General features: G+C 40.4%; 2 protein-coding genes across 4 annotated transcripts; one reads left to right on the top strand and one right to left on the bottom strand.

The window, feature by feature from the left end:
• Positions 1 to 7,899: 7,899 nt before the first annotated feature.
• LOC127803393 (protein ALTERED PHOSPHATE STARVATION RESPONSE 1) lies at positions 7,900 to 15,053 on the top strand. 2 transcript variants are annotated; one of them, XM_052339591.1, is made up of 5 exons: positions 7,900 to 9,861; positions 9,989 to 10,072; positions 10,531 to 10,745; positions 13,682 to 13,905; positions 14,052 to 15,053. In XM_052339591.1, the coding sequence occupies exons 1-5, from the start codon at positions 8,880 to 8,882 to the stop codon at positions 14,716 to 14,718; spliced, it is 2,172 nt and encodes a 723-aa protein (XP_052195551.1). In that variant the 5' UTR covers positions 7,900 to 8,879; the 3' UTR covers positions 14,719 to 15,053. The 2 variants fall into 2 exon arrangements, with proteins under 2 accessions (XP_052195551.1, XP_052195550.1); XM_052339590.1 differs by having other exon boundaries at positions 7,901 to 9,861; positions 9,977 to 10,072.
• Positions 15,054 to 15,138: 85 nt separating this feature from the next.
• LOC127803395 (acyl-coenzyme A oxidase, peroxisomal) lies at positions 15,139 to 27,207 on the bottom strand. Of its 2 annotated transcripts, XM_052339592.1 has the most exons (7): positions 26,628 to 27,206; positions 20,898 to 21,013; positions 19,552 to 20,432; positions 16,128 to 16,307; positions 15,859 to 16,025; positions 15,649 to 15,772; positions 15,139 to 15,479 (listed from the first exon to the last, which is right to left on the bottom strand). In XM_052339592.1, the coding sequence occupies exons 1-7, from the start codon at positions 27,077 to 27,079 to the stop codon at positions 15,318 to 15,320; spliced, it is 2,082 nt and encodes a 693-aa protein (XP_052195552.1). In that variant the 5' UTR covers positions 27,080 to 27,206; the 3' UTR covers positions 15,139 to 15,317. The 2 variants fall into 2 exon arrangements, with proteins under 2 accessions (XP_052195552.1, XP_052195553.1); XM_052339593.1 differs by lacking the exon at positions 16,128 to 16,307 and having other exon boundaries at positions 26,628 to 27,207.
• Positions 27,208 to 27,843: the final 636 nt, after the last annotated feature.

Here is a 27,843-nt window from a genome sequence, read left to right as displayed (position 1 = left end):
TTCCCATGAGAAAGATGGTGTTGGGCTCTGAATTTTTTCCTTGGCCATTAGTCCACTTTTGGGGATGGCCTAGAGTTCGTAACCCTTAAATTTTAGCAACTCCCTCGCGGATAAGGGTGTTGGGCTAAAATTTTTCCTTGGCCATTAGTCCATCTTCGGCTTGTGGACGGCCTAGGGCTCGTGACTCTTGAATTTTAGCCACTCCCCTGTGGAGAAGTGTGTTGGACTAGAGTTTTTCCTTGGCCATTAGTCCATCTTCAGCTTCTGGACGGCCTAGGACTCGTGACCCTTGGATGAATTTTTTCGTGGCCATTAGTCCACCTTTGGGGACGGCCTAGGGCTCGTAACCCTTGGATTTTCCTTTGGCGAAGTGTTGGCCTTCGTGAGATTGCTATTAGATGGAGAGAATCTGAAGTCTTGCCATTAGTCGTAAAAAAAAAGAGTACAAAGAGGTTCGAGGAATTCCCTTCCTCATTGAAAAAACTTCCTTAAGTTTTGGACATTCCAAGTATACTTCAAGGACTTGCCTTCCATGTCTTCTAGTCGATATGTCCCGCGGACTTAAGGATTCTACCACCCGGTACGGTCTTTCCCAATTCGGAGTTAGTTTATTCAAGTCTCGAGGATGACTCGCGTAGAACTGTTGTAATACAAGATCTCATGGCATGAAACTCCTAGCGTGGACTCATCAGTTATAGTACCTAGCAATGCGCTGATTACACGCAGCTTTCCGAATTTGCGACAAGTCTCGGAGCTCATCCATCCCTAGCGGGCTATTTTCCTTCTTTCTGGGACGGTGTCCAACTTTGCTCTCGAAAGCGATCTCAAGTAGGAGAACTTCTCCTATTTCTACCCAAACTCACGCCTTCTTGGCCAACGAAATCTCGGAGGTAACCTCGGTTGATAAGCTCATGAATCTCTTCTTTTAACTGGATGCAATCCTCTGTAACATGACCATGGTCGCGGTTGTAACACCCCGTTTTCCCATAACGTGCATTATCTCGAGATTTCAGGAATAAATATAAATATATATATATTTTTCAATATCATACACACAACATAAGTCTCTCGATATACATACTCTGGTCATAACCATTTCTCGACAATCCCAAGTATACCTTTTCAGCATATCAAAATTTAAAAATTAATAGACTAAGACAGGTATTATAATCACATTAGCAGAAGTAAGATCAAAACCTCAATGATATATAACTGACAATTCTTTTTACAATAATTAAATCGATGTTTCACATGAAAATATCAAAATATTACATAATTTTTGAACATCGTAATCATAGACAAAAACCTACGAAAACTAAACATAACAGCTACATCTCGATGACATTTTTTCCCTTGGCGCCACTACTTTCACTTGAAACGTTTGAATATTCCAAGGATATAATCCAAATTAGATGTTGAATCATCTAAATGAGAGTTCAAAAATATTTGCATAAAGATATGAAAAATCACATATAAAACTGATAAAATCCTAACATACCTCAGCTTAAGAGAATCCCACATAGCACTTAACCCTAACCGGTAAAAATGCAATCTCTCTAAAGGCGACACGACCACATCGACCTATTGGCAAACATGATCCTGCTTAAGAGGGACAACCTTGACATATAAATCCGGGAATCACCCCATTATCATTGTTAGGCATTACGCTCCTACTCAAAAGCATTTCAAAACCCAACGCAACCCTAGCCCCAAGAGTATCACATCAACAATATCCCCGGAATCGACGACACCTTGGTATTAATGCTATTGCTCAAAGGAACCTGGGGTGGTGTCCACTCTCAGCCCCGCCACTTGAGTACCGTATGGTGAAATCCGTCTCAGCTCCGTCCCAAGTGGGTCACATAGCATTAATCCTCGGCACGCATCCCGAGTGCTGTCACTCGAGGGCTACGTCATAGGATTACAACCCACATCCCACATGGGCAATACACAACATACCAATGCTAAAAATCATAATATGTATGACATAAAATCAATATCTCAATGTATGCAATTTACCGTATGAAATTTAATACGTGCGTACGAAATTGAATATGTACGAAATTTAATGTAGATTGAACAACTCACAGTAAACCATTCACATGCCACAAACTAGTTTTTTTTTTTTTCCGGTAGAACCACTCACCTTGAACATATTCGGATTGCCTCGATCCTCGTGCACTGCCTCAATTCTCATGCCAAGCGTACTATAGTTCAACCTCGAGCCTCAACTATATCCTAGACATCATATGCATTCAAAGGAGGATCAATATCTATTTTTTTCCAATTTTCTCATGATTTTTCTCTTAATTTCTTCCTATTTTTCTCTCGATAATTTCAAGTAAATACTTCTTCAAGCATTTTTCCAAATTTTTCTCCAAAAAATTTCATAAAACAATATTTATAAGCCTTTGGAGTTTTCTGGAAATTTTCCAAATTTTTCTCCTATTTTCTCAAAATTCCATAATTACTTTTCTTTGAGAAAATTTATTTCTCCTTGATTTCCTTCGAATATCCTCCAATAAAAATCACCAAAACTCATAAAATAAATTCCTTATCCTTATGGAAGTTTCTCAAAATTTTATAAAAATCCCTCATATTTATTTTCCATTTACATTTCCTTTCAAAAATCCAAAATAATTATCTCCTCAAGAAATTTTCAAGATAAAAATTCATCAAAATAAACAATTTCTTTTTCTTGAATTTCTGGATATTTTTTCAGAATTTTATTTCCTTTAATTCTATTTTTTCTCAAATTTTCTATATTTTTAGCATTTAAAAAAATACAAAAAATACCTCCAGTCATCTTCCCCGACGACGGCGACCGACGACCTGCTCCGATGGCTGATCCGACGATGCCACCTTGAAGCCCTACTCAATTCGATCACAATGGCACCCTCATATGGCCGAAAAACTCGTCGAAAATAGCCCGATTGGACGATTTACAGTCCGGCTCCAACGAAGCTTTGCGTTTTCTGGCGAGCTTCGAAACACCTTCAAATCTTAATGAAACTTCACGAAATTCTCCAGAAATGATCCTTAATACATGGAGAATAAAATCCCCTTATCCCAGACCTATGATTCGCTCCCAAACGTGAGAAATCCGAAGTAAAATTTTTGATGCATTCGACCACATTCGAACCTCTATTTATACTCGTTTTTGAAGCCCAATCGAGCCATACCTGGTCAAATCAATGCCTCTATCATCCTTACAACCATTTAATGGCCTCAAATCGTGATGATTTTGTGCGAATCGTCCTTCCCAAAAATTCGACGATTGTGGCCATGCCTCGCCATTTTTTGTCAAATCACAACCATACTTGGCCGATCTCGACCCACATTCGATCCTAATCAAAACCCCACGTGGTGGGACCCATTTTTGTACCTTCAAACGGCCTCAACGGTGTCGCCTGAAGGCTGGCCGGTGATGGCAGTGGGCAATGGCGGCCACGGCTAAGCTTCCTTCCTAATTTTCTACTATTTACACTTTGGCCCCCTTAAAACTATCTCTTACATTTTGGCCCTCATTCTCAAGCCCTTGAATTATCCAACTATCCCACTAAAACCCACAAGATTAGTACTTCTCATTTCTCCCTTGAAACTTCTGAAAAATTACCGTTTTGACCTCCATCGGGTAAATTTAGAAAACTGCACTTAGGCCCGACTGATCGTTTTGACCTTAAATCCACTCGATTCAACCCGAAATTACTTAAGGGTTGTTCTATACATCAAATATTAGTCATTGACACGCTCCGTTGACTTTTCGAACGTCTTTTATGTCAATTTGGTTTTCTCAGCTCGATCGACAGTTATATCGAAAACTGTTCCCGATCCAATTTCTTTCATCACCAAAAATCATGACTTATATTACTTGATGATGCTATACCATTTTTCTTAATTATCTAGGGTTCGAGGTATTCCCTTCAGTCGATTCGATGATTTATTTTACTTTTAAACCTATTTTTTGGTATTTTAAATTTATCTAAATTACATGGTGACCTCACATAGATATGGGGTATTACAGCGGTGGAATCGGAAATACTTCCTTTTGCTTCGAGTGTTGGGTGGAGACCTCAGCGGTGGAGGACGCTGCAGATAATCTTTATCCTCCAATGCTAGTAGAATCTCTGCTTGACTGGTGTTCAGGGGAGTATAACTCCCCAGGCTGCCATGGGCACCCCCAAAGCCCAGGCGATCTTGGGTTCGAGAGGGGCGATAGTCCATCTTCTGTTCCACCATTAGCCTTTTCTTTTCCTTTTCTCTTTTTTTCTTGTCAGGTTGTTCAGCCCGCTTCGCCTTCATCACCTCTTCCGCGTTGATGTACTTATTAGCCCGTGCAAGGGCCTCTATGAAAGTACGAGGTGGAGTCTTGGCCAAGGACTGAGCGAATGGCCCAGCCCTCAAGCCATTCTAGAGAGCCACCATTGCGATCCGCTGATCGAACTCGTCAATGCTCCTCATTGAACCTAGCCACGAAATCCCTTAGGGATTCACCCTGATTTTGCTTGATGTTCACCAAAGCCATGGAAGACTTCCGGTGGCGTTTCAAGGGAGCGTAATGGGCTAGGAAACAGGTCTTCGTCTCTTCCCAGCTGTTGATGGAACGATGGGGAAGACAGGAGTACCAAGTCCGGGCATGACCTCCCAAAGTAGCCGAAAATGCCTGGCACCACATCGCTTTTGACCCCGATTGCACTAGCATGTGAGAGGAGAAAAGTTCTACGTGATCATAGGGGTCTGTGCTTCCGTCATAAAGCTTGATGGATGGGATACGAAACCTTTCTGGTGGAATCTTTGACATGATGCCCTTACTCAAGGGTTAGTTAGAGCCGAGGTGGGGCAGCTCTTCCTTTCCCTTCTTGAGTTCCTAGACTTGCCTCTTCAGGAAATGCAATCGCCTCTCCTGCGAAGTCCCTCCTTCTCGTGAGGGGGAAGAAGTAGATCTTGCCGCCTCAGAGGGGTGGATTTCCTGGCCCGACTGGCGGGATTGACAAGGCTCCCGAGTAGGAGGAGGTGATTGGTACTCCGCCTGCTGAGAGGGCACATGCAGACAATGTTGTTCATTCTGGTGTAAATAACCAGTCAACAACTCAGTTAACTGTTGGACCTAATTCTCCAACCTAGTGAGTCGATCCTCTGGCATTGGATTGGCCGGAGGTGGTGGATTCTCCCATTGCGACGGGGCCTCTAGATTGGCACCAGCCTGGCTACGAGTCACATGCCTTTGGGGAGCCATGCAGTTAGTTATGGAAAGGAGCGAAAGTCGTTTGATACTTGTGGAGAAATCGAGGTCCGAGGTGAGGAGTTGAAGTCCGAAGCGCAAGGCAGGGAAAGAAGAGGTTGGCGAATTTGGACGTCGGCCCCATGGTGGGTGCCAAATGATGATGGTTTTTGGGACCAACTACCACGTGCCACCTCTGCTAATGGACCTCGGGAATTGAACCTTGGACTTGGTGATGTCAGACATCAGTGATAGAATCTGCAAGACAACAGAGTGGCGGGGCTAGGGTCCCCCGGAGTGGACTCCGATGCTCAAATCAGTAGAATAAATGCAAGTAGTAATAAATGTGAGAGCTGTAGAGCTTGGTCATACCTGGTGAGAACCTCTGCTTTTTATAGGAGAAACCGTTATGGGGTACCCGAGATAAAATCTGAGATGAGCGGGCATGACTCCCGAGGACCCGGTCAAGTTGAAACGGGTCTTGCGGTCCAGCACGGATTTTTTGGGCTTCGGTCCGGATTGTTGACTTGCCACGTGTCAGTCTCTCAAGCGATCCACGTGGCAAGCGAGACTATTAGCGCGTAAGGGTATTCTGATAATTTTAGATAATGCCACATCACCTTCCAACCAAAATACCTTTGTGATAAATGACCAAGAAACCCTAGATATTTTCAATGTTTCTAAACAATGATCAAAGTTGGATCTCGACTGACAAAAGAGTAAACTTCGATTGTTAGCTATTGGTACTATTTTGAGGTGCAATTTTGCTTTAGGTTTCAAGCAGTGAAAGATTAAGCTACCACGAGAGGAGATTTAAATTGTCATTTTTGTTGAAAAATGATAGACACAAAGGTAAGTGATCTAATACAATTGTGCCTTTAATCTTGGTCCAAAAGGTGAAATCGCTCACCCCAAGCGCCCCCCACACCCGGCCCGACAGAACGTGGGAGGAGGTTAATCATGGTGACTCAGCCGAACGTAGTGGCTAGACCCGGGCTCACCGCGCACAAGGAGCTCCCCCTCACTTTGGAGAGAGGTACCCCACACTACCACTTGTGAGACTCGATCCTTGGTCTTGGTCCAAGATTCACCACGGAAGGCACTTTGTGCCCCCCTTCTTGACCAACTGGGCTGCCCATGCGGGCAATTGTGCCTTTAATCTATTTGTATGGACCTTCAATTAAGAATAATATGAGAAATTTGAAAAAAATATAAAAATGATTGGGTCTAAGGAGGGTCCTTTTTAGTAGAAAAACTAAAATAAGATAAGTATCGCATGTATATATTTTATAAAACTATTAGGGATATATTTGACACATTTTATAAAATTGTAGATGTTCTTTTTTGCCCAAAGAATTGCCAAATTGGGAGATTCCGAGACATCAGAGCTGGTTCCGGTTATCAGAATGGGAGGTGTCGATACCTGCAAAACACTCCGATAGGGAAGTAATAGATTGAGTTGACAGGGGGTCAATAAGATGAAAATTAAGAACATACCTTGACCTAGAAACAAAATGGCTTATATTAGAGGGAAAAAAAGGGTTCCTTACATACAAGTTGGCATTGGGTGTTGTAGCAAGATGAGATAGAGATATTTGACGCCGAAATGACTCTCTAGCGAAGATGTAGTGCCGATGGGATCTCCATTAAATGTTGCATTAAATACTAATGAAACTTGTAGTGGGCGTGAAAGTGTTGCAAGTACAAAAGTGATGATGATCGTTGTTGGTAGATATGTGGTCGAGATTGGGCCGAAAGGCCGGTAGAGATTTTGGGTTTCCATCGAACTAGGCCGGATTAGGCCAGTACGGTCCAATAGAGATTACTGCTACAACATTAATGTTATCTCAATTTTTATTCTATTGACACGTGACTAATGCTCAAAATAGCATAAGCCCTTGAGAGTAAATTTTTCATTTTGTGGTCCAACTTAACAATAATAAGCGTAACTTTTATTACTTCTAAGACGTGGGAGATATTTTTCTACAATTTGGTTAAACCTAAGGTGGTGTTTCCAATTTACACAAACAATTAAATGCATAACTTATCAATATAAAAATAAGTGAACTCCATACACAAAAAAATATTAAAACTTGGGATCCAAATGATTTAACCCTTCACAGAGAACAGAAGAAAAAGAAATGGATCCGAGTCCAAAAGTGTTGCTTTATACCTTTGCTATTTAGTTGGTACGCTAATAAAGTTACAATGGGCATAAATGCATATTATCAACGTAATTATATTAGTAATCATGCTTTCTTTAAAATGGAGTTAGATAATAAAAAAGAGTTGTTTATTTTATGAAATAATTAAAGATAGGATGACTAAAACTATGTATTTTGGTTTCCATCCATAATAATTCAAATATTATTGGGTGAATTTCCCTTTTCAGTTAAAAGACACTGATTCCAACCGAAGTTGGAGTTGTTTGAATACGAAAGCAGTGGGTACCAAATGGAAAAGGTGGGAGAATTATCCAAACAGTGGATTTGGATTCAGATTCAGATATCATTAAAAAAAAAAAAAGAAAGAAAAAGAGCACTAACAAAGGCTCCGTGGGATCCAACTCCATAGCGAAGACAGATAGACAGGCACTTTGGCAAGTCTGGTGGGTCTGGGTAGGGACCAGAATTTTCTCGGGGAAAATGGAAAAGAGGGGAGAAAGGAGAGGAAAATTTTGTTGGCATTCCCCGGAAACACCGGGACGAAAAGGAGCCGTTCCAGGCAACCTAGGGGCAGTATTGTCATCTTCGCTTTTTCCCATAACAAACAACAGTTTTTGCTCTGACAACATGGCACTGCAGGGACGAAACCAGGAGGTTTTAAAGCCGCCGTAGACCATACTCTGTTGCAGAAGCTTTTCCCCATTCGATGCAGAGAGAGAGAGCGCACTCCATGCCATGGCTTGATATTCTTCTCTGTTTTTCCTTGGTTAATAAAAATTTGTGTTAATTTTAATGTTTGTTGATTTGAACAGAAAAAAATCAAAACTTTTGGGTGATTAATGTTGAATGGAATGAATGTGAGGGGGTTCACAGGAAGGGGGCATCTCTGCTCACGCAAAACGAGACACTTTTTCAGGGGTTCACTGTAGCCCCGTCTCTCTCCTGTTTATTTTTGTTTTTTGCTTTGTCTTTCTTTTTAACCTTTCGGGTCTTGCTCTAATTGTCTCTGCAAAATCCATGATTCAGATCCTTAAAAAAGCGACTGATTCGCAGAGATTTTTAGTGTCATTTCCCAATCTGTTCGGGTTTTTGCGAGCGGGGTATGATTTTATGGCTCCTCCTCAACTACTCTTCTCTTCTCGCTTCCGTCGCTTTGCGTTTCTGTGAAGACAGACATTTCCTCTGTTTCTGGCTCTGAGTGAAATACAAAGACGAGTGTGACCTAGAAACTGAATCCGTCGATTTCTCATCATTTTCATCTGGGTCTGGTCTCAGTCCTACGAAGAAAGGTTTTTCTTTCTGGGTTTTCATTTTCTTTGGGAACCCACAATTGTTTCGGTCTAACAAGTATATCTCGGTTTCACTCTGTTTTCAACCTTTAAGCTAGGGTTTTTCCTTTTGGGTTTTCACTGAATTCGAGAGGTAGCGTTTGGGTGCTCGGAAAATGAGTTTAATTTCGTGCACCGGCTTTTGAATTGTGAGCCAAAGAAAAAATGGGCAGCGCGAGCTCAAAGCCTGAGAAGACGGAAGCTCTGCGTCTCTGCAAGGCAAGGAAGAGATTCATCAAGCAAGCGATCGATTCGAGGTACGCTTTTGCGGCTGCCCACGTTTCCTACATTCAATCCCTCCGAAACATCGGCATTGCTCTCCGGCGATTCGCCGAGGCCGAAGTGTTGGCCGAGTCCTCTCTTTCCACTTCCGACAAAACCCCCTCACACTCTTCCTACCTGTCTCCGTCGCCGTCGCACATTGCCGAAACTTCGGATTCGCCGCTGCCCAATGAGAGCCCCCTTTCCCCTCCTTTGTCTAGGATGAGTTATATTAGGTCAGGAGGAACTAGTACCGTGGCCGTTACGGTCGGCCCATCCCATAACGGCTATGTCCATGAAGGCGAATCTGCGGGGTTTACCATGCCGCCGCCCCCGCCGCCGCCTCCCGAGCCTGGCTCTTCTTGGGATTTCTTCGACCCAAATGATGATTGTGAGAGCTTTAGGTTTGTGGCACACAACGGGCTGCATATGAATTTTGATGAAATGGGAGGAGCTGTTTTAGGTGATGGACTTAATGCTGGACAAGAGACCCCTGAATTAGAACAGGAATATTATAAGGTTTCAAGAACCACTCGGCCACCCTTAAGGCCAAATGCAATTGAAGGTACAGCTCAGCAAGGTGTTGATAGTGAAATGAAACCGGTTGGTGATGAACAAAATGTAAATGGGTTGGTTGGGACAGTGATGGTGAAAGCTGCAACTGGACCATCTAGTTCAAAGAGGGATAAGCCTGGTTCTGTAGTGAAGAAAGGTGCAACTGCTGAAAGAGAGGATGCCTCAGAGTTCATCACACATAGAGCTAAGGATTTTCTTTCTAGCATAAAGGACATTGAGCACCGGTTTGTTAGAGCATCTGAATCCGGGAAGGAGGTCTCCAGGATGCTTGAAGCTAATAAAATCCGGGTTGGATATTCTGAGGCAAAAGGTAAAACCTTTGTTTGTTAAAGGTTCTACTTTGCATTTTAGATTTTTCTGTTTCACGTTTTGTTTATACTTCTTGGTTTTTTGATGGGATATCTAACGAAATTTTGTCCTTCTAGGGGGTTCATCAGCTTCGGATATGTTAGTGGCTTTGCGAAGTGCTTGTTGCCAGCGAAGTGCTTGTTGCCAAGGGAAGACTGCACTTGTTTCACATGGTAAGTTCCCTCATGTTATGTCCATGGATAATAACTTCTGGTGGACGGACGGATTCAAGGATGGTGGATGGACAAACATACTAACTTCTGCAACAATATTACTTGCTTTTGATCAGCTTCAAGGATAACTGATAGGTTATTTATCACTTTGAACATAATATCTACCCTAGTAGTGGCATGCTTTGAAGGAACAAGTCAAGTGAAGGCTTTGCCTCTGTGGAGAACAGAATTTAAGTCAAACTGCATGTATATACTGAGATTTGATTAGGTTCTGGAGTTAATCCTCTATACCATTTTTGGCAATCATCAGTGGAACATACAAGCAATGTCTTTGTCTTATATCAATGCAGGGGCCAATATGACTTGTGGCATAGTACAAAGGAGTATTTGATCTATTAACTGATTAGATTCAGTCTTTCCTTTATTTTCAGTTACTATAATTCCTTCCATCTTTGCAGAACCTTCAGAACATGTGACAAAGGTTATTACTTGGAAGCGCTCAACATCCTTAAGGTCATCTTCTTCAAGAAATCATCTTGCCTCAGTGTCAAAAGATGAGAATGATGATAGTGGGAGTGACTTCGTTGAAGAGTTTTGCATGATTGCTGGAAGCCACTCTTCTACACTTGACAGATTGTATGCATGGGAGAGGAAACTATATGACGAAGTGAAGGTAATTGTTTGAGCCTCTTTACTACATACGTAAACATATTTTGTCATTGTTGACCTGCTTGGCTGTGTATGTGTGCCTGGCTACTGATACTGGACAATATCTATGCCTGACATGTGTACTCTACCCGTATAACATACATAAAAAAAAAAATGCTTAGAAGTTTGTACGTGCAAGGACAGATTTTCTTCCAGGATTGAACATGTCTTCATGATCTCCCTTCATGTTTATGCAATGAAACTTCATTTGCTAATTCATCTGCCCATTGGGGCCTTCCATGCAATTAGCATGACACAATCTTACTTTGCAATGCTGTATGTAGTCATCCAACCATTGCCAATATTTTCTTACTAAGGTTAAATCACACTAACCACCCATAAATAAAATAGAAACAAATGAAAGGAAACAGAATAAAACTTCTCTTACCAATGATCCTGCTCAACCTGTCCGTTGTTGATATTAAAACTCCCCCACCTCGTCTAAGTTAATAGGGTTTAGACTGGGTCAGCTTAAATAGAATTTCAACAATATAACAACAACAACAACAACAAGCCTTAATCCCACTAGGTGGGGTTAGCTACATGAACTTTAGACTTCCAGTCATTTCTATCAATTGCCATATTCTCTGTAATGTTAATATATTTTATATCATGATTAAGGATTTTCCAGTCTTCATTTCCCTCTTTTACAACAAGCTGTTTTCATTTCATCCAACATTTCTTCATTTCCCTCTTCACAAGTGTGTTTATCAGTCTTTTGTTCACATGTTTATAAACCATTTTAATTGTGACATCGCGCATCTTATCCTCAATAGGCACCACTCCAACCTTATTACCTTTGATCTCATTTCTTATTTTGCCTTCTTTTTTTTTTATATAGCTACACATCCATTATAACACAGCTACCTATTTTGCACATGTTGGTGCTTAATTCTACAACATTTTGTGTTTTATAACAATGATGGATTAGGGTAAGAATATTTTTATATGCTAGCTGTGTTGGTATACTACGACAATATAATTGAAGTATTTAAGTTATTTTGCACCTTAATGCTATAGAGTCCCCATGTTGCCAAGGTTGAGAGAAGGCCATTTTTGTACGCAACCTCACCCTTGCCTTGAAAAGAGGTTGTTAACCTGCCACCTTCCGCTCACAAAGGAGTGACCTTACCTTTACTGCCAGGGCCTCACCTCACATTTCTCCCTGTAGGGGCCAGACAAGGTGGAACCCTTAATAGTAGGGTCAAATTTATGATCCTTGTTTCATAGTTCTTGACCAAGCCAGCCCTGTTGAATCCTTGCTCACCCTCATGCTAAAAGATCAATAAGTTTTGGAACCTGGAGGAATTTTCATTGTTTCTTCAAAGTTGAAACTCAAAATTTCAATGACTTTATTTTATTTGCAATCATATGCATGTACTAGCCAGTTTAGAACTGCAATTTTTTTTAAACTTTTTTTTTCTTGTATGTTCATCTTTTCTTTTGTTCTTTTTTTTTTTTCCCTTCTTTTAACTAACTAGTGCATCTCTTATGTGACAATGAAGGATGCACAGTACCAAGTACCAAGTAATTCAGATTTGTTTACCTGTCAATGTTAGTTAAAGTTTACAGTTGTAACTACAGGTAGTTTGTTAGAAATTAGTAAGAGGTTGTTAGCTGTTCAAGACTCGGCTATAAAAGAGATGTCATTCCCTAAAATGTACTACATTCAAATTCAGTTGATAAAATAGAAGTTCAACTCTCTTCTTCATCTCTTCCCCATATTCAACTATATGCTTAACCTCCTGATCAAAATTGTTGCAATGCTTCACATGGTATCAGAGCCTGAGGGTTAAACATCACTTCCGAGTATTCAAATTCTACTAGTCTTATTCCAAATCAATCTAATTCCTATACTAGTTCTTCAATAATGGATTTTGCAACCCTAGCAAAGCCATTGAACTTCTACTTGCTGATCAGATTAGACAAGAACAATTATATGCTCTGGAAGACAAATTACTCCAGCCATTAGCGCTTTAGAAGTTGAAGATCACATCTCAGGTTCGATTGAACCTCCTCCACAATTTAAAACTTTAACTAACATTGACAGCTAAACAAATCTGAATTACTTAGTCTTCAGTGCTGTGCATCCTTCATTGTCACATCTTCTACTTGCATATAAAACAAAAATTCTTTCTTTCATAGTCTAGTTTTTTCTTGCCCCTGATGTCTCACAGCCCTGCTTCTTACTGAATGGCCATTATGTGTTTTCACCAGATGCATCTTAAGTGTGTAATGGCTGATGATATCTTCCATACATACATTTAAGGAAATAGTGGAACACGGGAAAACAACAAAATGTCCAATAAACAACACGTCTCACTTTAATAAACTTTAACTAACATGTCTCACAGCCCTGCTTCTTTCTTTCATGCATTTGCTTGACCTTAATATAAAATTTCAGTTGCTTTCTGATGTCCAATAAACAACAAAATGTAGAAGTAGGAAACTATTGCTCACTTTAGGTGCTAGTGGATCTGATAGTTCGTTGATAGCACAGTTGCTCCATTCTGAAAGAATCTGTTTCATCTGATCAGAAGTTGTTATGGTTGTAAAGTCGCTGCCTTTTAACACTATGTTTGCAACAAGAATTTTTTGACAGAAAGAAACTATGTACATGCTTGTCTCGTTTCCTTTTCTTTTCCTTCTAAAAATCTGAGTTCCTAATGTTTTGTCCAAAAAGTTACTGCATTGTTAGCTGATGCATGTGTCAATTGGGTTATGAGGAATCAAGAGTTTCAAGGAAGTTATGATTCATATTCTATAAACTAACTGGGTAGGTATATAGCTTTATAGTTATTGTGCTGTTTAGCATACTTTGTGAAACCCACGCTGTTATCAGATCCATCTTTGATACTGTTGCATCTTCAATTTTCACCACCTCATCTTGACCTTCTGTAGGCCAGTGAGTCTATCAGGAAGGAGTATGATCAGAAGTGCGACCGACTAAGGCACCAATTTGCAAAAGATCAAAGTACCCTAGTGATCGATAAAACTCGGGCAGTGGTGAAAGATCTGCACTCACGAATTAGAGTGGCACTTCATGCTGTTGATTCAATATCAAAACGGATTGAGAAAATGAGGGATGATGAGCTGCAACCACAACTGGTAGAACTAATTCAGGGGTAAGATTATCTTTTTACTTGACATCTGTACTAGAAAGCAATTTGGTCTATGACGTGTTCTTTGTACCCTCCTAAGCACTTGGGTGCCTACATCGTGCTAAACATATAATTTCTATCAGATCTAAAATTAAAGAAATACTGTGCAGATCAATTAGGATGTGGAAGGCAATGCTAGAATGTCATCATGCACAGTACATAACTATTTCATTGGCTTACCATGCAAAAAGTTCAACTGGCACTCTCCATGGAGATACACAGGCGCAAATCATGATTCAGCTTGAGGATGAGATTGAATGCTTTGGCCTAAGCTTCGCTAATTGGATCAATAGTCATACATCATATGTGGAAGCTCTCAATGGATGGCTGCAGAACTGCATCTTGCATCCCCCAGAGCGGTCCTCCAAGGGTAGAAGACCATTCTCACCTCGTAGAGTTGTGGCCCCTCCCATATTTGTTCTTTGTCGTGATTGGTCGGCCGGTATTAAAGCTTTGCCATCTGAAGAACTTAGCGATGCTATCAAATCATTTCTGCATGACCTGCGCCATTCAATCAGGCAACATGCAGAGGAACTGGAGCAGAAGCAGAAAATACCCGACTCAAGCAACGAGGAATTGGAGGCAAAGGATGAGGACAAGATTGATGATATGTCCTCCTCAAGCTTGAGCTGCATACATACAAGTTTGGCGAAGGTTCTCAATCGCCTGACCAAATTCTCTGAGGCTTCTCTTAAAATTTATGAAGACATTCGAGAGAATAGCGAAACTGCTGGGACTAAATATTCAAACTTTAGGCCTCCTAGATATTCAGGGTAATGTAATTAGCAGCTTTGGCGTCCCTTAGTTTTGGGTTGGAAGTTGATATTACAATATTTAAACTGTTGCAATGGTCGTCTCTATGAGAAAAATAGTTTGGCTTTACCAGACTGGTGTAAACTCTGTTTTTTACAGTTGTATGATGAACGTGGAGCATTGTATCAACCATAAGACTCCTTGCCCAAACGGTTTTGGCCCAACTTTTTTTTTTGTCCTTTTTCTTGGCCTTTTTCTAACCTTTACTGGAGTGAAGTAAGAAGGGAGTTGATTTTACACTGGTTTATAATTGTGTCAAAATGATAGTTTTAGTGAATCTTGGTGACAAATTGATGGCAGTCCAAACTCCCGACTGAATACTCATCAGCAGAACATTTGTATGAATGAGGAGTTAAAAAGTGTTTGCAAGAATATGTTGCTCTCTTCAGCAAATCAAAGATTCTTAGACATTATTCATTTGATGCTCTTTGGTAAAATCAACATTTCATGACACTTGTTCTTCAAATTTCAGGATGACATTCTCCCTATTCACTTACCAAAAGAAAAAGATAATACTGTTTTCACAAGCTTCTGCATCTCTTCTGGTATTTGTATTTGCTGACTTAAAATCCTACATACTGGGTGTACTGAGAGTAGGCTTCTGCAGTTGACTGCATGCCAATAGGAGCACGGGTGACATGATCTGGGAGATCAAGTGCATCGACGAGTTCTCTAGCGATATTTCTCACTTGGAAACAGAGGTACTCTGTCAACTTGTGAATTGCCTGCGAAATGGAAAGAGCCTCATCATATCTTGACTGTATTTTACCAAGACAATCCAGAAAATGCTGTTTCTTCAGCATAATTTCCAAAAGATTCTTCAACTATGACGTATGGGCCTGGAAGTTTCCAGATTTAAGTTAATGAGGGTTTGAATCTAAATGCTAGTGGTACCTTAGCTTTGTTAGGGGCCACATAATCCACATTGCGGTAAGTTCCTATATCATTCCAGATTCTGTCCAAGGCGTAAAGGTCGCAGACGAGTTTAAGAGCGGCTCGAGTACTTTGATCAGCGCAGCTGAAGGAAAACCAGGCAGAAGTCAGAGCCGAATTAATCAAGAAAAAGATCCCCCAAAAAAAGGATTTCATGGAAATAGGAGTTACTTCTCCACAGCTTCAATGAATTTTGCAAGGATGACAGATTCAATGTGGGACTCTGCAAGGGTCAGTAGATGATTTAAACATCTATTCCAAGCACCAAAGTTCCCAAGATTCTTGGAGTGCTTCCTCAGTCGTACAGTAACACCTTGAAGCAACCGAGATGTACGATACTGCATCAAAAGAACGATGCAGCTTAAAATCAGAACAGGTTTAAAGCACAGTCAATGTCTAGCGCACAGTCCAGTTGTAATTTTAGAGCACCAAAATGATACCCTGAAAGCATCTAATTGGAACTTCGGATCTCGCAAATGGTCTTCACCTTCCCACCGAGCTGTTACTGGATTTGGCTGGGACAGATAGGAGTTCATGGATTCCCTCAAATAGTTCCATGTAACAGCAAGTGTCCCACCTCGGAATTTTTGCTGGTATTGCTTCAGGAGGTCCCCTGCTACCTAATAATCCAACTTATCAACTCTGACTTTGATATGTAAATAATAACAAGGGCAAATGCATGGAATTGAATTATTATTTGAGATACTTCAACAGCAAAGCTCATTAACAAATTCTAATATTTTACAACCTAGGATTCAGTAAGAGAAGCCAATTTGAGGCGACCTGCCCAACCAACAGGCATTCATTTAAAATATTGAACACACTAGGATTTAGGCTATAGTATGAATCCAGTCCAGCTATTAATGAGGTATCAGCAGATTTATGATAATATTGAATATCAAAGAAATTTTTCCTAAATGCTAATGTAGACCCTTCTAAGCAGTTCTCAGGTGGTTGCTCTACATAAGGCTTATGCTAGCAGGCAAACCAACTTGGCGGCCAAGCATAACCAACACAACTCAAACTTATATACACATACCCAGCTGTAACATCATGAATTCAATAGCTCTTTGTCTCTACTTCTTGAGGCAGATTTAGTTTCTACATACTGTTGAAAATCAGAGAAATTTGGTAGGGACAAACCCTAGTTGGAAGAAATAAATTCCTCTCTCAAACAATAGATTGTACACCTATATATACTAATACTAAATGGGTCATGACATAAGCTAATCCTAATGACATAAGCCATGACATAAAGATAAATCTCACACTCTTCCTCAAGCTGGAAGATATATATTATATGTGCCAAACGTGTTACAAATATAGTTTATCTGCGGGCATGTGGGGGCGTTGTTGTAGGAGATAATCGCGAGGAAGGAAGCGACGGCGGTGGCGACGATGACAAATCGATGATACAACGCCAACGCAAGATCTGTGCGATGCACAAGATTCAGAGAAGAGGCTGCAAGATCTAAGGGCGCATCGAAAAAAGGCAACGGCGACAGTGACGATGGCAGATCAACGATACAACGATGACGCGAGATCTGTGTGATGCACAAGATCTAGAGAAGAGGCCGCAAGATCTGAGGGAGCGCTGGAAGAAGGCGGTGACGGCAGCGACGATGGCAGATCGACAATACAGTGGCAACTCAAGATCTGTGCGATGCACAAGATCCAGAGAAGAGGCTGCGAGATCTGAGAGCCGCGCTGGAAAGAGAAACAGGCGCAAGATCTAAGGGCACGTTAGAAGAAGGCGACGACAATGGCAGATTGACAATGTAGTGACAATGCGAGATCTATGCAATGCACAAGATTTGAAGAAGAGACCATGAGATCTGAGACCCGCAAGGATGATGGCGATGCTCTGACGCTGAAGAGAGGCCGTTGATCAACCAAGGAGATGACACTGACAAAGAAGAGGCGGCTCAGTGACGGAAAGAACGGGATGATAGTGGCGTCGGAGGGACAAATCGACAGCGAGAGGTCACAAAAAACAGATGACGAGATCTGAAACCAAATATAAGATACCATCGTTGGAGCGAGATTTGGGTTGGCTAGGAAGATGGCCAGATCTGAGGGATTAACAGCCGTAGATGACGGATTGATGGTCGAATCTAAGAAATGATGGCCGGATCTAATTGGATCGGAGAAATGATAGATGGATCTGACGTCCAACAGCTAGATCTAATTGGATCTGACAACAAAATCTGATAAATGATGGCCGGATTTGAAGACTGATAGTTGGATTTGAGGTCCGAGAGCCAGATCTGACCAAATCTGAGGGATTCATGGCCGGATCTGACAAATGATGGCCGAATCTGAAGACTGATGGCCATATCTGACAAATGATGGCTGAATCTAAAGACTAATGGTCGAATCTGAGGTCCAAGAGCCAAATCTGATCGGATCTGAGGGATTAAGGGCCGGATCTGACGAAATGATGGCCAAATCTAAGAAACCAGCCACGAGATCTAATAAGCGACCGTGAGATCTAAGACAGAAGTGGCCACATTTGGACTAGGCGCGGCCAAATCTGAGTGGTAGCATCTAGATCTAAGCAAGCTAGGTGCAAATCTGAGCAGCAACAGCCGAATCTAGGCAGAGTCGTTGCACAAGGAGCAGATCGGCGACGGATCCGTACGGAGAGGAAATAGATCTGGTGAGAAAAGACAACAACAGCCAGGACGGTGACGATCAACGATTCTATGAGCGACGGTAGGTGACGGAGGAAGGGAAAATGACAGATCTGGGCAGCGACGTCACTAGGTGATGGCGGAAATGGATATGGTAGAACCAGAGGTGGGCGATGGTGACTGCAAAGCGAAACAAGGGCCGCGAAGGTGGCCAACAACAATGGCGTCAACGAAAATGACTAGGGGCTGCAAATTTGGAGGCAGCAGGCTGCAGATCCAAAGGCAGTAGGACTGATGGCAACAGTGCAAGGCGTTTACAGACGGCAACGACGGCGGCGGCAGTGCCGGCGGCTGGTTGCAACTAGGGTTTGTTTTTTGGCTCTGATACCATGTTGAAAATCAAAGAATTTAATAGAGACAAACCCTAGTTGGAGGAAATAAATTTCTCTCAAACAATAGATTGTACACCTATATATACTAATACTAAATGGGTCATGACATAAGCATTTGAGGGATTAATGGCCAGATCTGAGAAACCAGCCACGAGATCCGATAAGCAGCCACCAGATCTGAGACGGGAGTGGCTGGATCTGAGCGGTAGCATTTGGATTTGAGCAAGCTAGGCGTAAATCTGAGCAATGACGGTCAGATCTGGGCAGAGTCGCGGCACAAGGAGCAAATCTACGACAATCAGGGATGGATCCATACAGAGAGGAAATAGATCTGGTGAGAAAAGATCAACGGCGGCGAGGACGGTGACGATCGGCGATTTTGATGACGACGACGATGGCAGAAGTGGATATGGCAAAACCAGAGGCGACAGATAGTGACTGGAAAGCGAAATAAGGGCCGCGAAGGTGACCGACAGCAATGGCGGCGACTGGGGGCTATAGATCTGGAGGCAGCAGGCTGTAGATCCAAAGGTGGTGGGATTGATGGCAGCGACGCAGGGCGTCTGCAGACGACAGCGGCGATGGTGGTGGTGCCGACGGCAGGTTGCAACTAGGGTTTGTATTTTGGCTCTAATACCATGTTGAAAATCAGAGAATTTGGTAGAGACAAACCCTAGTTGGAGGAAATAAATTCCTCATCAAACAACTAGATTATACACCTATATATAGTAATACTAAATGAGTCATGACATAAGTTAATCCTAATGGCATAATCCATGACATAAAGATAAATCTCAACACATAAGAAGAAATTATAAGATAATGGGATTGTTAGCAACCTGTTGTAGAAGCACAGTGTTGTCCCCTTCAAAAGTCTGAAATATGTCATGATCATTCCTCAAACTTCCAAATCGATTCACAGCGGCATAGCCATGGCCTCCACAAGATTCCCTGCAGGTGCTCAATGACTTTGCTGTATATGAGGTCACATAGGCTTTCAAGCCTGCAGAAAGTGCATGGACATCCCCCACCACTTGATCATCATGGGACTTCTTCATCTCAGAATATTTCTCCACCAAAGCCAGTGTGGCAAAATGGAATGCATAAGTTGAAGCCAGCATAGGCATAAGTTTATGCTGCTGAGACTGGTAGTCAAGAATACTGATTTCAGGCTGCCTTGGGGGACCAAATTGCTGGCGGAGCAAAGAATATCGGATGGCAATTGTTACTGCAATCTTGAGTACACCAACTGAAGAATATGCAAGACCAACCCTTCCCCCCACAAGCTCCCCTAGCATGGCAGCAAAGCGTTTATTAATAGATGGAAGGCTGCTTGTGTATTTCCCATCCTTGGAGACATCTCCAAAACGATTAAGGAGGTTGTCTCGAGGGATTCTTACAGAACAAAATCTCAATGCTCCATTATCCACACCATTCAAACCAACCTTGTGACCGCAATCATGTATTTCAATCCCTGGGAGTGTTTGGTGGGTCGTCAAATCCCTAATTGGAACAATGAAGGCATGAACACCCATATCAGAAGTTCCTTTTGTATCATGAGTTGGCAACATCAGCTTTGCAAAAACAGTCGCAAACTTGCCATGAACCGCAGCATTCCCAATCCACCATTTGATTGCTCCATCATTGGGTGTGTCAATTATGAATTCATCTGTAAGTGGATCAAATGTCGCAACAGTTTGAAGGCCTTGGACATTTGATCCTTTTAAAAAGCAACAGATATAGATCAGCCTAGGTTCAAGTGACAAGTAACATAAAGGTGGACAGCCTGTTTTTTCTTAACCATAAAAATACTTTCCCTTGGTAGAGCAAAACCATTTTACTAAGAGAAATGCCAAGAGAAAGCTAAGAATACAGCACGAATTAACTAGATTGAATTAAAACTTTAAAAAATGAAGGGAAAAACTGAACAAATTATTGATGACTACTATCAGAGAGTTGGCACTTCTGCATTTATGTTAGTATGTTTGCAGGTGAGTAAAACCTCTAAATAAATGCAGCAACTCTACTCAGAACTCGATACCAATCTGAAATGGCACAACTGTGTGGATACAAAGTAACAGGTACAACCAAGAATATATGATTAACTGGGTGAGAACATATAACGGGAAAAACATAACATAAATTAAAAATATGAAAAATGACACTAGAGACCAGACAAACATACCGTGATGAAGTTCTGTCATGGCAAAACATCCTGGATAATCCATATTATCAATACCTTCATAGTACTTATCCCTGTGCTTTTTAGTCCCCAAGTTGAGTACAGAACCTCCCCAAAGACTGGGAAACAAAAAAGAAAAATAAATAAGTAGTGTGCCAATTGATGAATGCACTCTTTAAAAGGTGTCAAAAAATTTGGAAAATGAAAGATAACGCATCTGCTATGCTAAATGCACCAGTGGCAAACACTAGAGTACTCCAGCTTGTCAGGATCAATGCAACAGGAAGAAACAACTTCCAAAGAAAGGTAAGCATACACACCGTATACAAATATGGATTACAGAATTGATCATTAGAGATATCAAACTAATTAGCAAGAAGCATTTCTTCTCTTTGGTTTCCTCACCACATTTTTCTGTGAGGTTTTGGTAAATCCAGAAGCATTTCTTCTCTTCGGTTTCCTCACCACATTTTTCTGTGAGATTTTGGTAAATCATGTACAATTTCCAAGATTAAGCTAGCATTTAAATGGCATTCAAGGTTAGTCACCAAGCCTCTGACCAATTATGTGGCAGGAGGCACCACGAAAATGTATACATTGACAGACTCATGTTGGAATAGCATACCAACAGTTAAAAATCAGAATTCAAACCAAGTGCGGTTCTCTGACTACTGCACCATCATTGACTTGTATTTTTGCTTCTGGCACAAACAGTAGTTCTAAGGGAGCATCTAAAGATTTGGAAAAGATGTTGAGCCAACTTGCATAATTAACCCCTAAGCAAATGTTTTGATGACTAACAAAGCTTAGGTTTATTAAGCACTTAAACAAGACTTCTTTCAATATGTTTTAATGCCTAAAAGTCAAAGTTTAAAAGTCTAGAGTTGTGGTTTAAATCGACCAAACAAAATAAATTTGGTTTCATCCCACAGTCAAGGTTACAGTTGAGGCTTAGATCAACTGAACCAAGGTTTTGTTGAATATTGGAATGACAACCGACCCCTATAGTTGACCCTTAGTTCGACTGAACTGAGGTCTGGTTGCATTCTGGAATCAACAATCAACCTTACAATTGACACTTTGCTCAACTAGGCCGAACCTCCTCAACACGCTAGAATGAGAGCCAAGGTCTACAACTGATGTTTGGTTCGGCTAAGCTGATCCCCAAAACATTCTGGATTGAGCCAACTAGATTCAAATTTTGAATCTACAGTTGATCTAGGTTCGACTGTACAACTGTAACAACTACTTTTTGACATGATTTTTTGTGCTGCATGTGTCACTTTTTGAGCATTAAATGTGATTTTAGACATTAGGTGACTTCAATATCAGTCTATGGAGTATATAAACAACTTCAAAAAGATAAAAATCAACTATTTATTGCACATTAAAGGCTCTTAACTGAAAAAGCTCTCAAGGCACTCAAAGCTCAAGTTTTATTTTTGTGAGAGAAAGCAACCAAGGCACTGAAGGCTCTTCAGAGCTTCATCATTCAAGGCCTTGGGAACATTCCACTATAAAGTAATTCATTTAAAGTTGTTGCTTTGTTTATTTGTTGTGCTTATTGTCAAATTTGGTCCAAAGTGTGGGCTTAGGACTTGTATACAATTGTACGAACTATTGTTTCTGATGCTAGCTTCCAGCTTGATCAAATCTAGGGAATTGTAAACGAGTTTCTGAAGTGTACTTGGTGGAAACCTAAGTAGTTTTAACATAGCGAAAAGAAAGACGGGTTTGTCTTGTTGAAGTGGACATAAGCATAGTAAACATTGAACCACTATAAATTTCACGTGCTCTTTGTGTGATTGTTGTTTTTAAATATCTTGCAATACAACCAATCACATATTCATCTTCAAGTATAATTATACAATAACATATCCAGCATTTATCCCACTATGTGGGGTCGGCTACATGAATTCTAGAATTCTATGTATTTCTGTTTTTTGTCATATCTTCATTTAGCATACAATTCATACCAAACTTTCAAACTTTAATGTCTCTTCCAAAGTCTTTTTGGATATGCCTCTACCTCTTTTTTTGACTAATTATTCCATTTCATCAACTCTTTCCACAGGAGCGTCTCTTGGTCTTCTTCTCAAATGACCAAACCATCTTACTCTAGTCTCTCTCATCTTCTCCTCGATTGGCACTGCTCCTACTTTATTACGAATAACCTCATTTCTAATTTTATCTTTTCTTATATGGCCGCACATCCACCTTAGCATCCTCATCTCCACTATGCTCGTCTTTTGCTCGTGCTGGTATTTAACTACCCAACATTCTGAGTTATATAACAAAACTAGTCTTATAGTTGTTCTATAGAATTTATCTTTCAGTTTTAATGGGATTTTACCATCACATAACACCCCGATGCATTTCTTCATTTTAGCCAACCTACCTTAATTCTATGCGTGACATCTCCATGAATTTCTCCATCTTTTTGGATCACTGATCCCAAATATTGAAAATGGTATTTTCTTTGTATGATTTGGTCTTCCAATTTTATTATAACATCCTCCACTCTTGCATTCTTACCAAATTTACATTCCATATATTTTGTTTTCTTTCTACTTAATTTAAATCCCTTAGATTCTAAATTGTTTCTCCACAACTCAATCTTAGTGTTCACTCCCTCTTTTGTTTCATCCACCAACACTATATCATCTGCAAATAGCATACATAATGGCACCTCTGTCTGAATGTGTTTAGTGAGTTCATCCATTACTAAAGCAAATAAATATGGACTTAGTGCAGAACCTTGATGCAGTCCCATTGTAATTTTAAACGGTTCAGTATCCCCTCCGCATGTTCTGACCCTTGTCTCTGCACCGTGATACATGTCCTTAAAGGCTTATATATAGGTTATTCGGACTCCTTTCTTCTCTAAAACCCTCCATAATACTTCTCTAGGGACCCTATCATAGGCCTTTTCTAGGTCTATAAACACCATATACGGGTCATTCTGATAATCTCGATACATTTTCATTAGGCACCTCAGTAGGTATATAGCTTTCATTGTTGACCTACCAGATATGAAACCAAACTGATTTTCCGAGATGTATGTTTCTTTTCTGAGTCTCTGCTCTATTACTCTCTCTCAGAGTTTCATGGTATGGCTCGTTAACTTAATTCCTCTGTAATTTTTACAGTTTTGAACATCTCTTTTGTTCTTGTATATAGGAACCAAAAGTACTCTTCCTCCACTCATCTGGCATCTTTTTTTATTTAAGGATCGCGTTAAATAATTTTCTTAGTCGGGAGATGCCCTTTTCTCCTTTGTTCTTCAAGTATAATTATAATTGAATAAAATCTTCAAAAGGCAAAAAATTGTTAAAATTACAAAGACTCAATTCAACATCCCCCCACCCCAACCCCCCAAAAAAAAATCCCCTTGGAGTCTAATCAAAAGTCAGGACCAACAAAGAAGAGTTAAATTGAGGAAATAACTTTGCATAAAGTTCAGAATAATCATAGAGAAGACTGAATTAATTTGGACGATGAAATAACACCAGCTTGTGAGATATCCATGACAAGGAGCATCTTCCCCCAGTAGAATCATGGCATGGTAATATATAGAGCTGTGCACAATGGAAAAGACAGATACTACCAGTGCAAGCCAATAAACTAAAATTTTTGAAGCAACATTTGTATAATAGTTTAGCTTTGTTCTCTCCTTGTTCAAATAAATTCTGAAAAATAATAGAATGCAAAAGCATTTAGTTTCCTTCAGTGTTTTACGACAGAAAAACACTACAAGAAAAAATCCTTACTGAAGTTCTTTTATTGCACAATCATACTAAAAGGGACTCGGGGAATATCAAGACAAAAATATCTGAAGTGTCATAGAGCTAAGTTCCTCTCATGCAATATAGTCTTATCACAAAAATGAGATATTGAATACAAAATGTTTGCAAATAAAATAGAGATTTCTCCATGATAAGAAACTAAAACTTGGAAATATTGATTTCCTTTTGCTAAGTAGAAACAAAACAAAAATTGCAGAAACAAGTTACTGTGAAAAAATTCAGATAAATTCATTCAAAAATTAAACCCTCTGTTGAAAATACCTCTACATTGTTATTTGGTATATTACTCATCATCCTCCAGAATAGTAGTACTAAATTCCTAATTTTTAAAAAAAAGGAGGCTAAAGGGAGATGTGTTTTTGTTCATAAGTGCTGCCACTGGACCAGATTAATTGAAGAACAAATGTTGTAAAGCAGGTATATATTAATCTAAGCTTCATGGATAGTAATTTAAACAGAAGCAAAAGACTAAAATTAGTCAAGTACCCTTAATGATGAGTTGAAAACCAGAGACATTAATAAATGATGACAGAGAAGAAAACCAACGTTGTAAACCATAGACATTACTACTAGACTACAATTTAGGTAGTTAACTTTGATGGCTTTCTAAGAACAATAGAGGTCAAGTGGAACAGATGACTAGAATTGAAGGTCTTGAGACAGTTCATTGCTGCTTTATTTGTGGAAAAGACTTTTCTTCAAGGAGAGTTAAAAATTTGTTGATTACCATTCCAAATGCTTTACATGATGAAATGAAAGATCGCTGCTATAGGCTTATGCGTTGTATCTGAACATGTCTGCAAATGTCTGCCAACAACAAATGTCACTAAGGTCTTTTTTTTAGTGACATTTTTTTTTTTACTTTAATTATTCGAAATGTCACTATGATTAATAACACTAATTCTTAAGGTTCAAGAAACCAGACTATTTCTGGTTTGGCCACAGCATTCTAGGTAGAGCTTATAGCATATCCATGCCCAAATCACACACCCCATATACAAAATATAAATACAACATAGACAGGCCATATGAAAGAGTACAATTTGCATCCATGGCAAAAAAAACACACACTAGCGAAAAAAGAAAAAATAACATACACTCAAGAACAATCTGTCTTGATTCCAGCCATGCCCAGCAACAAAAGCCACGAAGCTGATTCTTAGCTCAAATCACTACTTCGATATCAAGATATTACTACAGATTTGATATTGTTCATCAAAAAAGCAACGCTGAACTTCCAAGTGTTGGATACATTACTAGATCACCATGCACAGCCAATAGACTAACTATTAATTCTTTAGGTAACCTTGTATTTTGACCAGGTAAGCTACCGCTAAACAATGGTAAGTTGAAGAAACAAATAACCCAACCTCACTGACGTCAAGTGCAGCAGTAAATCAATTCCTAAATGACGAAGCAGAGTCAATCTCTATTAAATAGCCGAAAAAGGTTTTTCATCCTTTTTTGCTTTGTCAATCCTTCTACTTTTGACCAATAACAAGATTCACGCCTAACAGAACAACAGAACATAATTCAAATATCAAAACCAAATAATGTTTAGGTACTAGACGAAGGAGAATATGAGGGAAAATAAAATAATTTCCTTCTTCACATTGAAAAAGGAAAGGTAAAAGAATTGAAAAGAAAATTATTTCCCTCCGAAAGGAAAGGTCAAAACTATGGAAAGTTTTCCATCGAATTTAAAACAAAAAGTCATTATACTCTCATTTTCTATTTATTTCCTTCGCAAAACAGAACAGAACAGAACAAACCAATTACACCTTCTCCATGTTCTGTCCATCTTAATTTCACTTCATTTTCCCTTTTCCTTCCACAAAATCCATTGTGGATTAGTGGATAGGTCATAAAATATTAAGCAAGTATCAAAAGGCACAAACCGATAAAAAGAAAAGGTCACAGAGATCACCTAAACTGGACCCCCATCTTGATCCCAAGCGACATGTCAACGCTGCCAACGGCTTCGGCAATGGCGAAATACTTGCCAGGTTCTTCAACGACGTAGCGGAAGGGCCTAATCCCGGCTTCCCAGACCAGACCGAGAAGCTGCCTCATACAGAGTTCGCGGTGATCGTCCTTGGAGATCTCAACCGGCGTCTGAAGGTCCGGCCTCGAATTGAAATACTCGAACACTCTCTCCTGTATATCCCTGTGCTTCCCTCTCATATAGTGCGAGAGCCGCCCAGTGCTCACGCTAAGCTTCGCACGGGCGGCGCACGATATCATCTCGAGGACTCCGGCGAATCGGCTGTCGAGGCGAGCCGGCGGCGGGTTCAATTGCAAGGCCAGCCGTCGGATTCGCCGGGTCGCTGGTTGACGGTCGTCATCCTCCACCGTCCGATCGGAATTGGACGAATGCATTAGCTAAGCCGTGGATAACGAGAACGAGGCTTCTCCAGAAAGAGAAATTCGAGCGTGGAGGCGGCGGCGAGTCACGTCACGGTGGCCTTGGTCGTTACGGTGGTGTCGTGAGCGGTTTTCTGGAAGTGGAGGGTGGGGGTGTTCACGAGTATTAATACGCTACGACAAGAGGGGTAACGTGATTTCTGAAACGGAAGCTACGTGGAGGCTGTTGATTGGGACACAAATTACGGCAGTTCATAAATTTTTGGCGCGGCTTTCCATGTCTCCGGATAATAATATGATTAAGATATTTGGGTATAATTTGGATCAGATTTCACAATTTTGCCTTCCCGTAACGCCGTAGCGTATAATAATCTCTCTCCTAACTGACCCCCGACTTAGCGTATAATAATATCTTACGGCACTGATCGCTGGAGATTTAACCCACTGTTCTTCGCTGTCCCCTGTCGTCTTAGATATTTCTCTAGTTATCCCAAATTGGCTATTCTTTGGAGATTCTAAACATGTTTTTGGGGCTTTAATTAATAATTCAATCAATCTATTTAAATAAAAATTTAAAAATTACAATGTAAATAATAGGGATTGAAATGACAAATGGGGCAAGGCGGTGGGTTTGAGGGTGGAGAGTAGTTATGTTGCACGGAAACGAAAACAACGTTTCCGATAAAAAATGAAAACGTGAAAACGGACTTTTTTTTAAAAAAATAGACATAAATAAGGTCCGAAACGAAAATAAGAAACGTTTTCGAAATATTTTGAAA

This window comes from Diospyros lotus, chromosome 6 (genome assembly GCF_014633365.1).
Source record: "Diospyros lotus cultivar Yz01 chromosome 6, ASM1463336v1, whole genome shotgun sequence".
NCBI lineage: Eukaryota > Viridiplantae > Streptophyta > Magnoliopsida > Ericales > Ebenaceae > Diospyros > Diospyros lotus.
The sequence above is the reverse complement of the archived record's forward strand: the minus strand, read 5'-3'. Positions and strand labels throughout refer to the sequence as shown.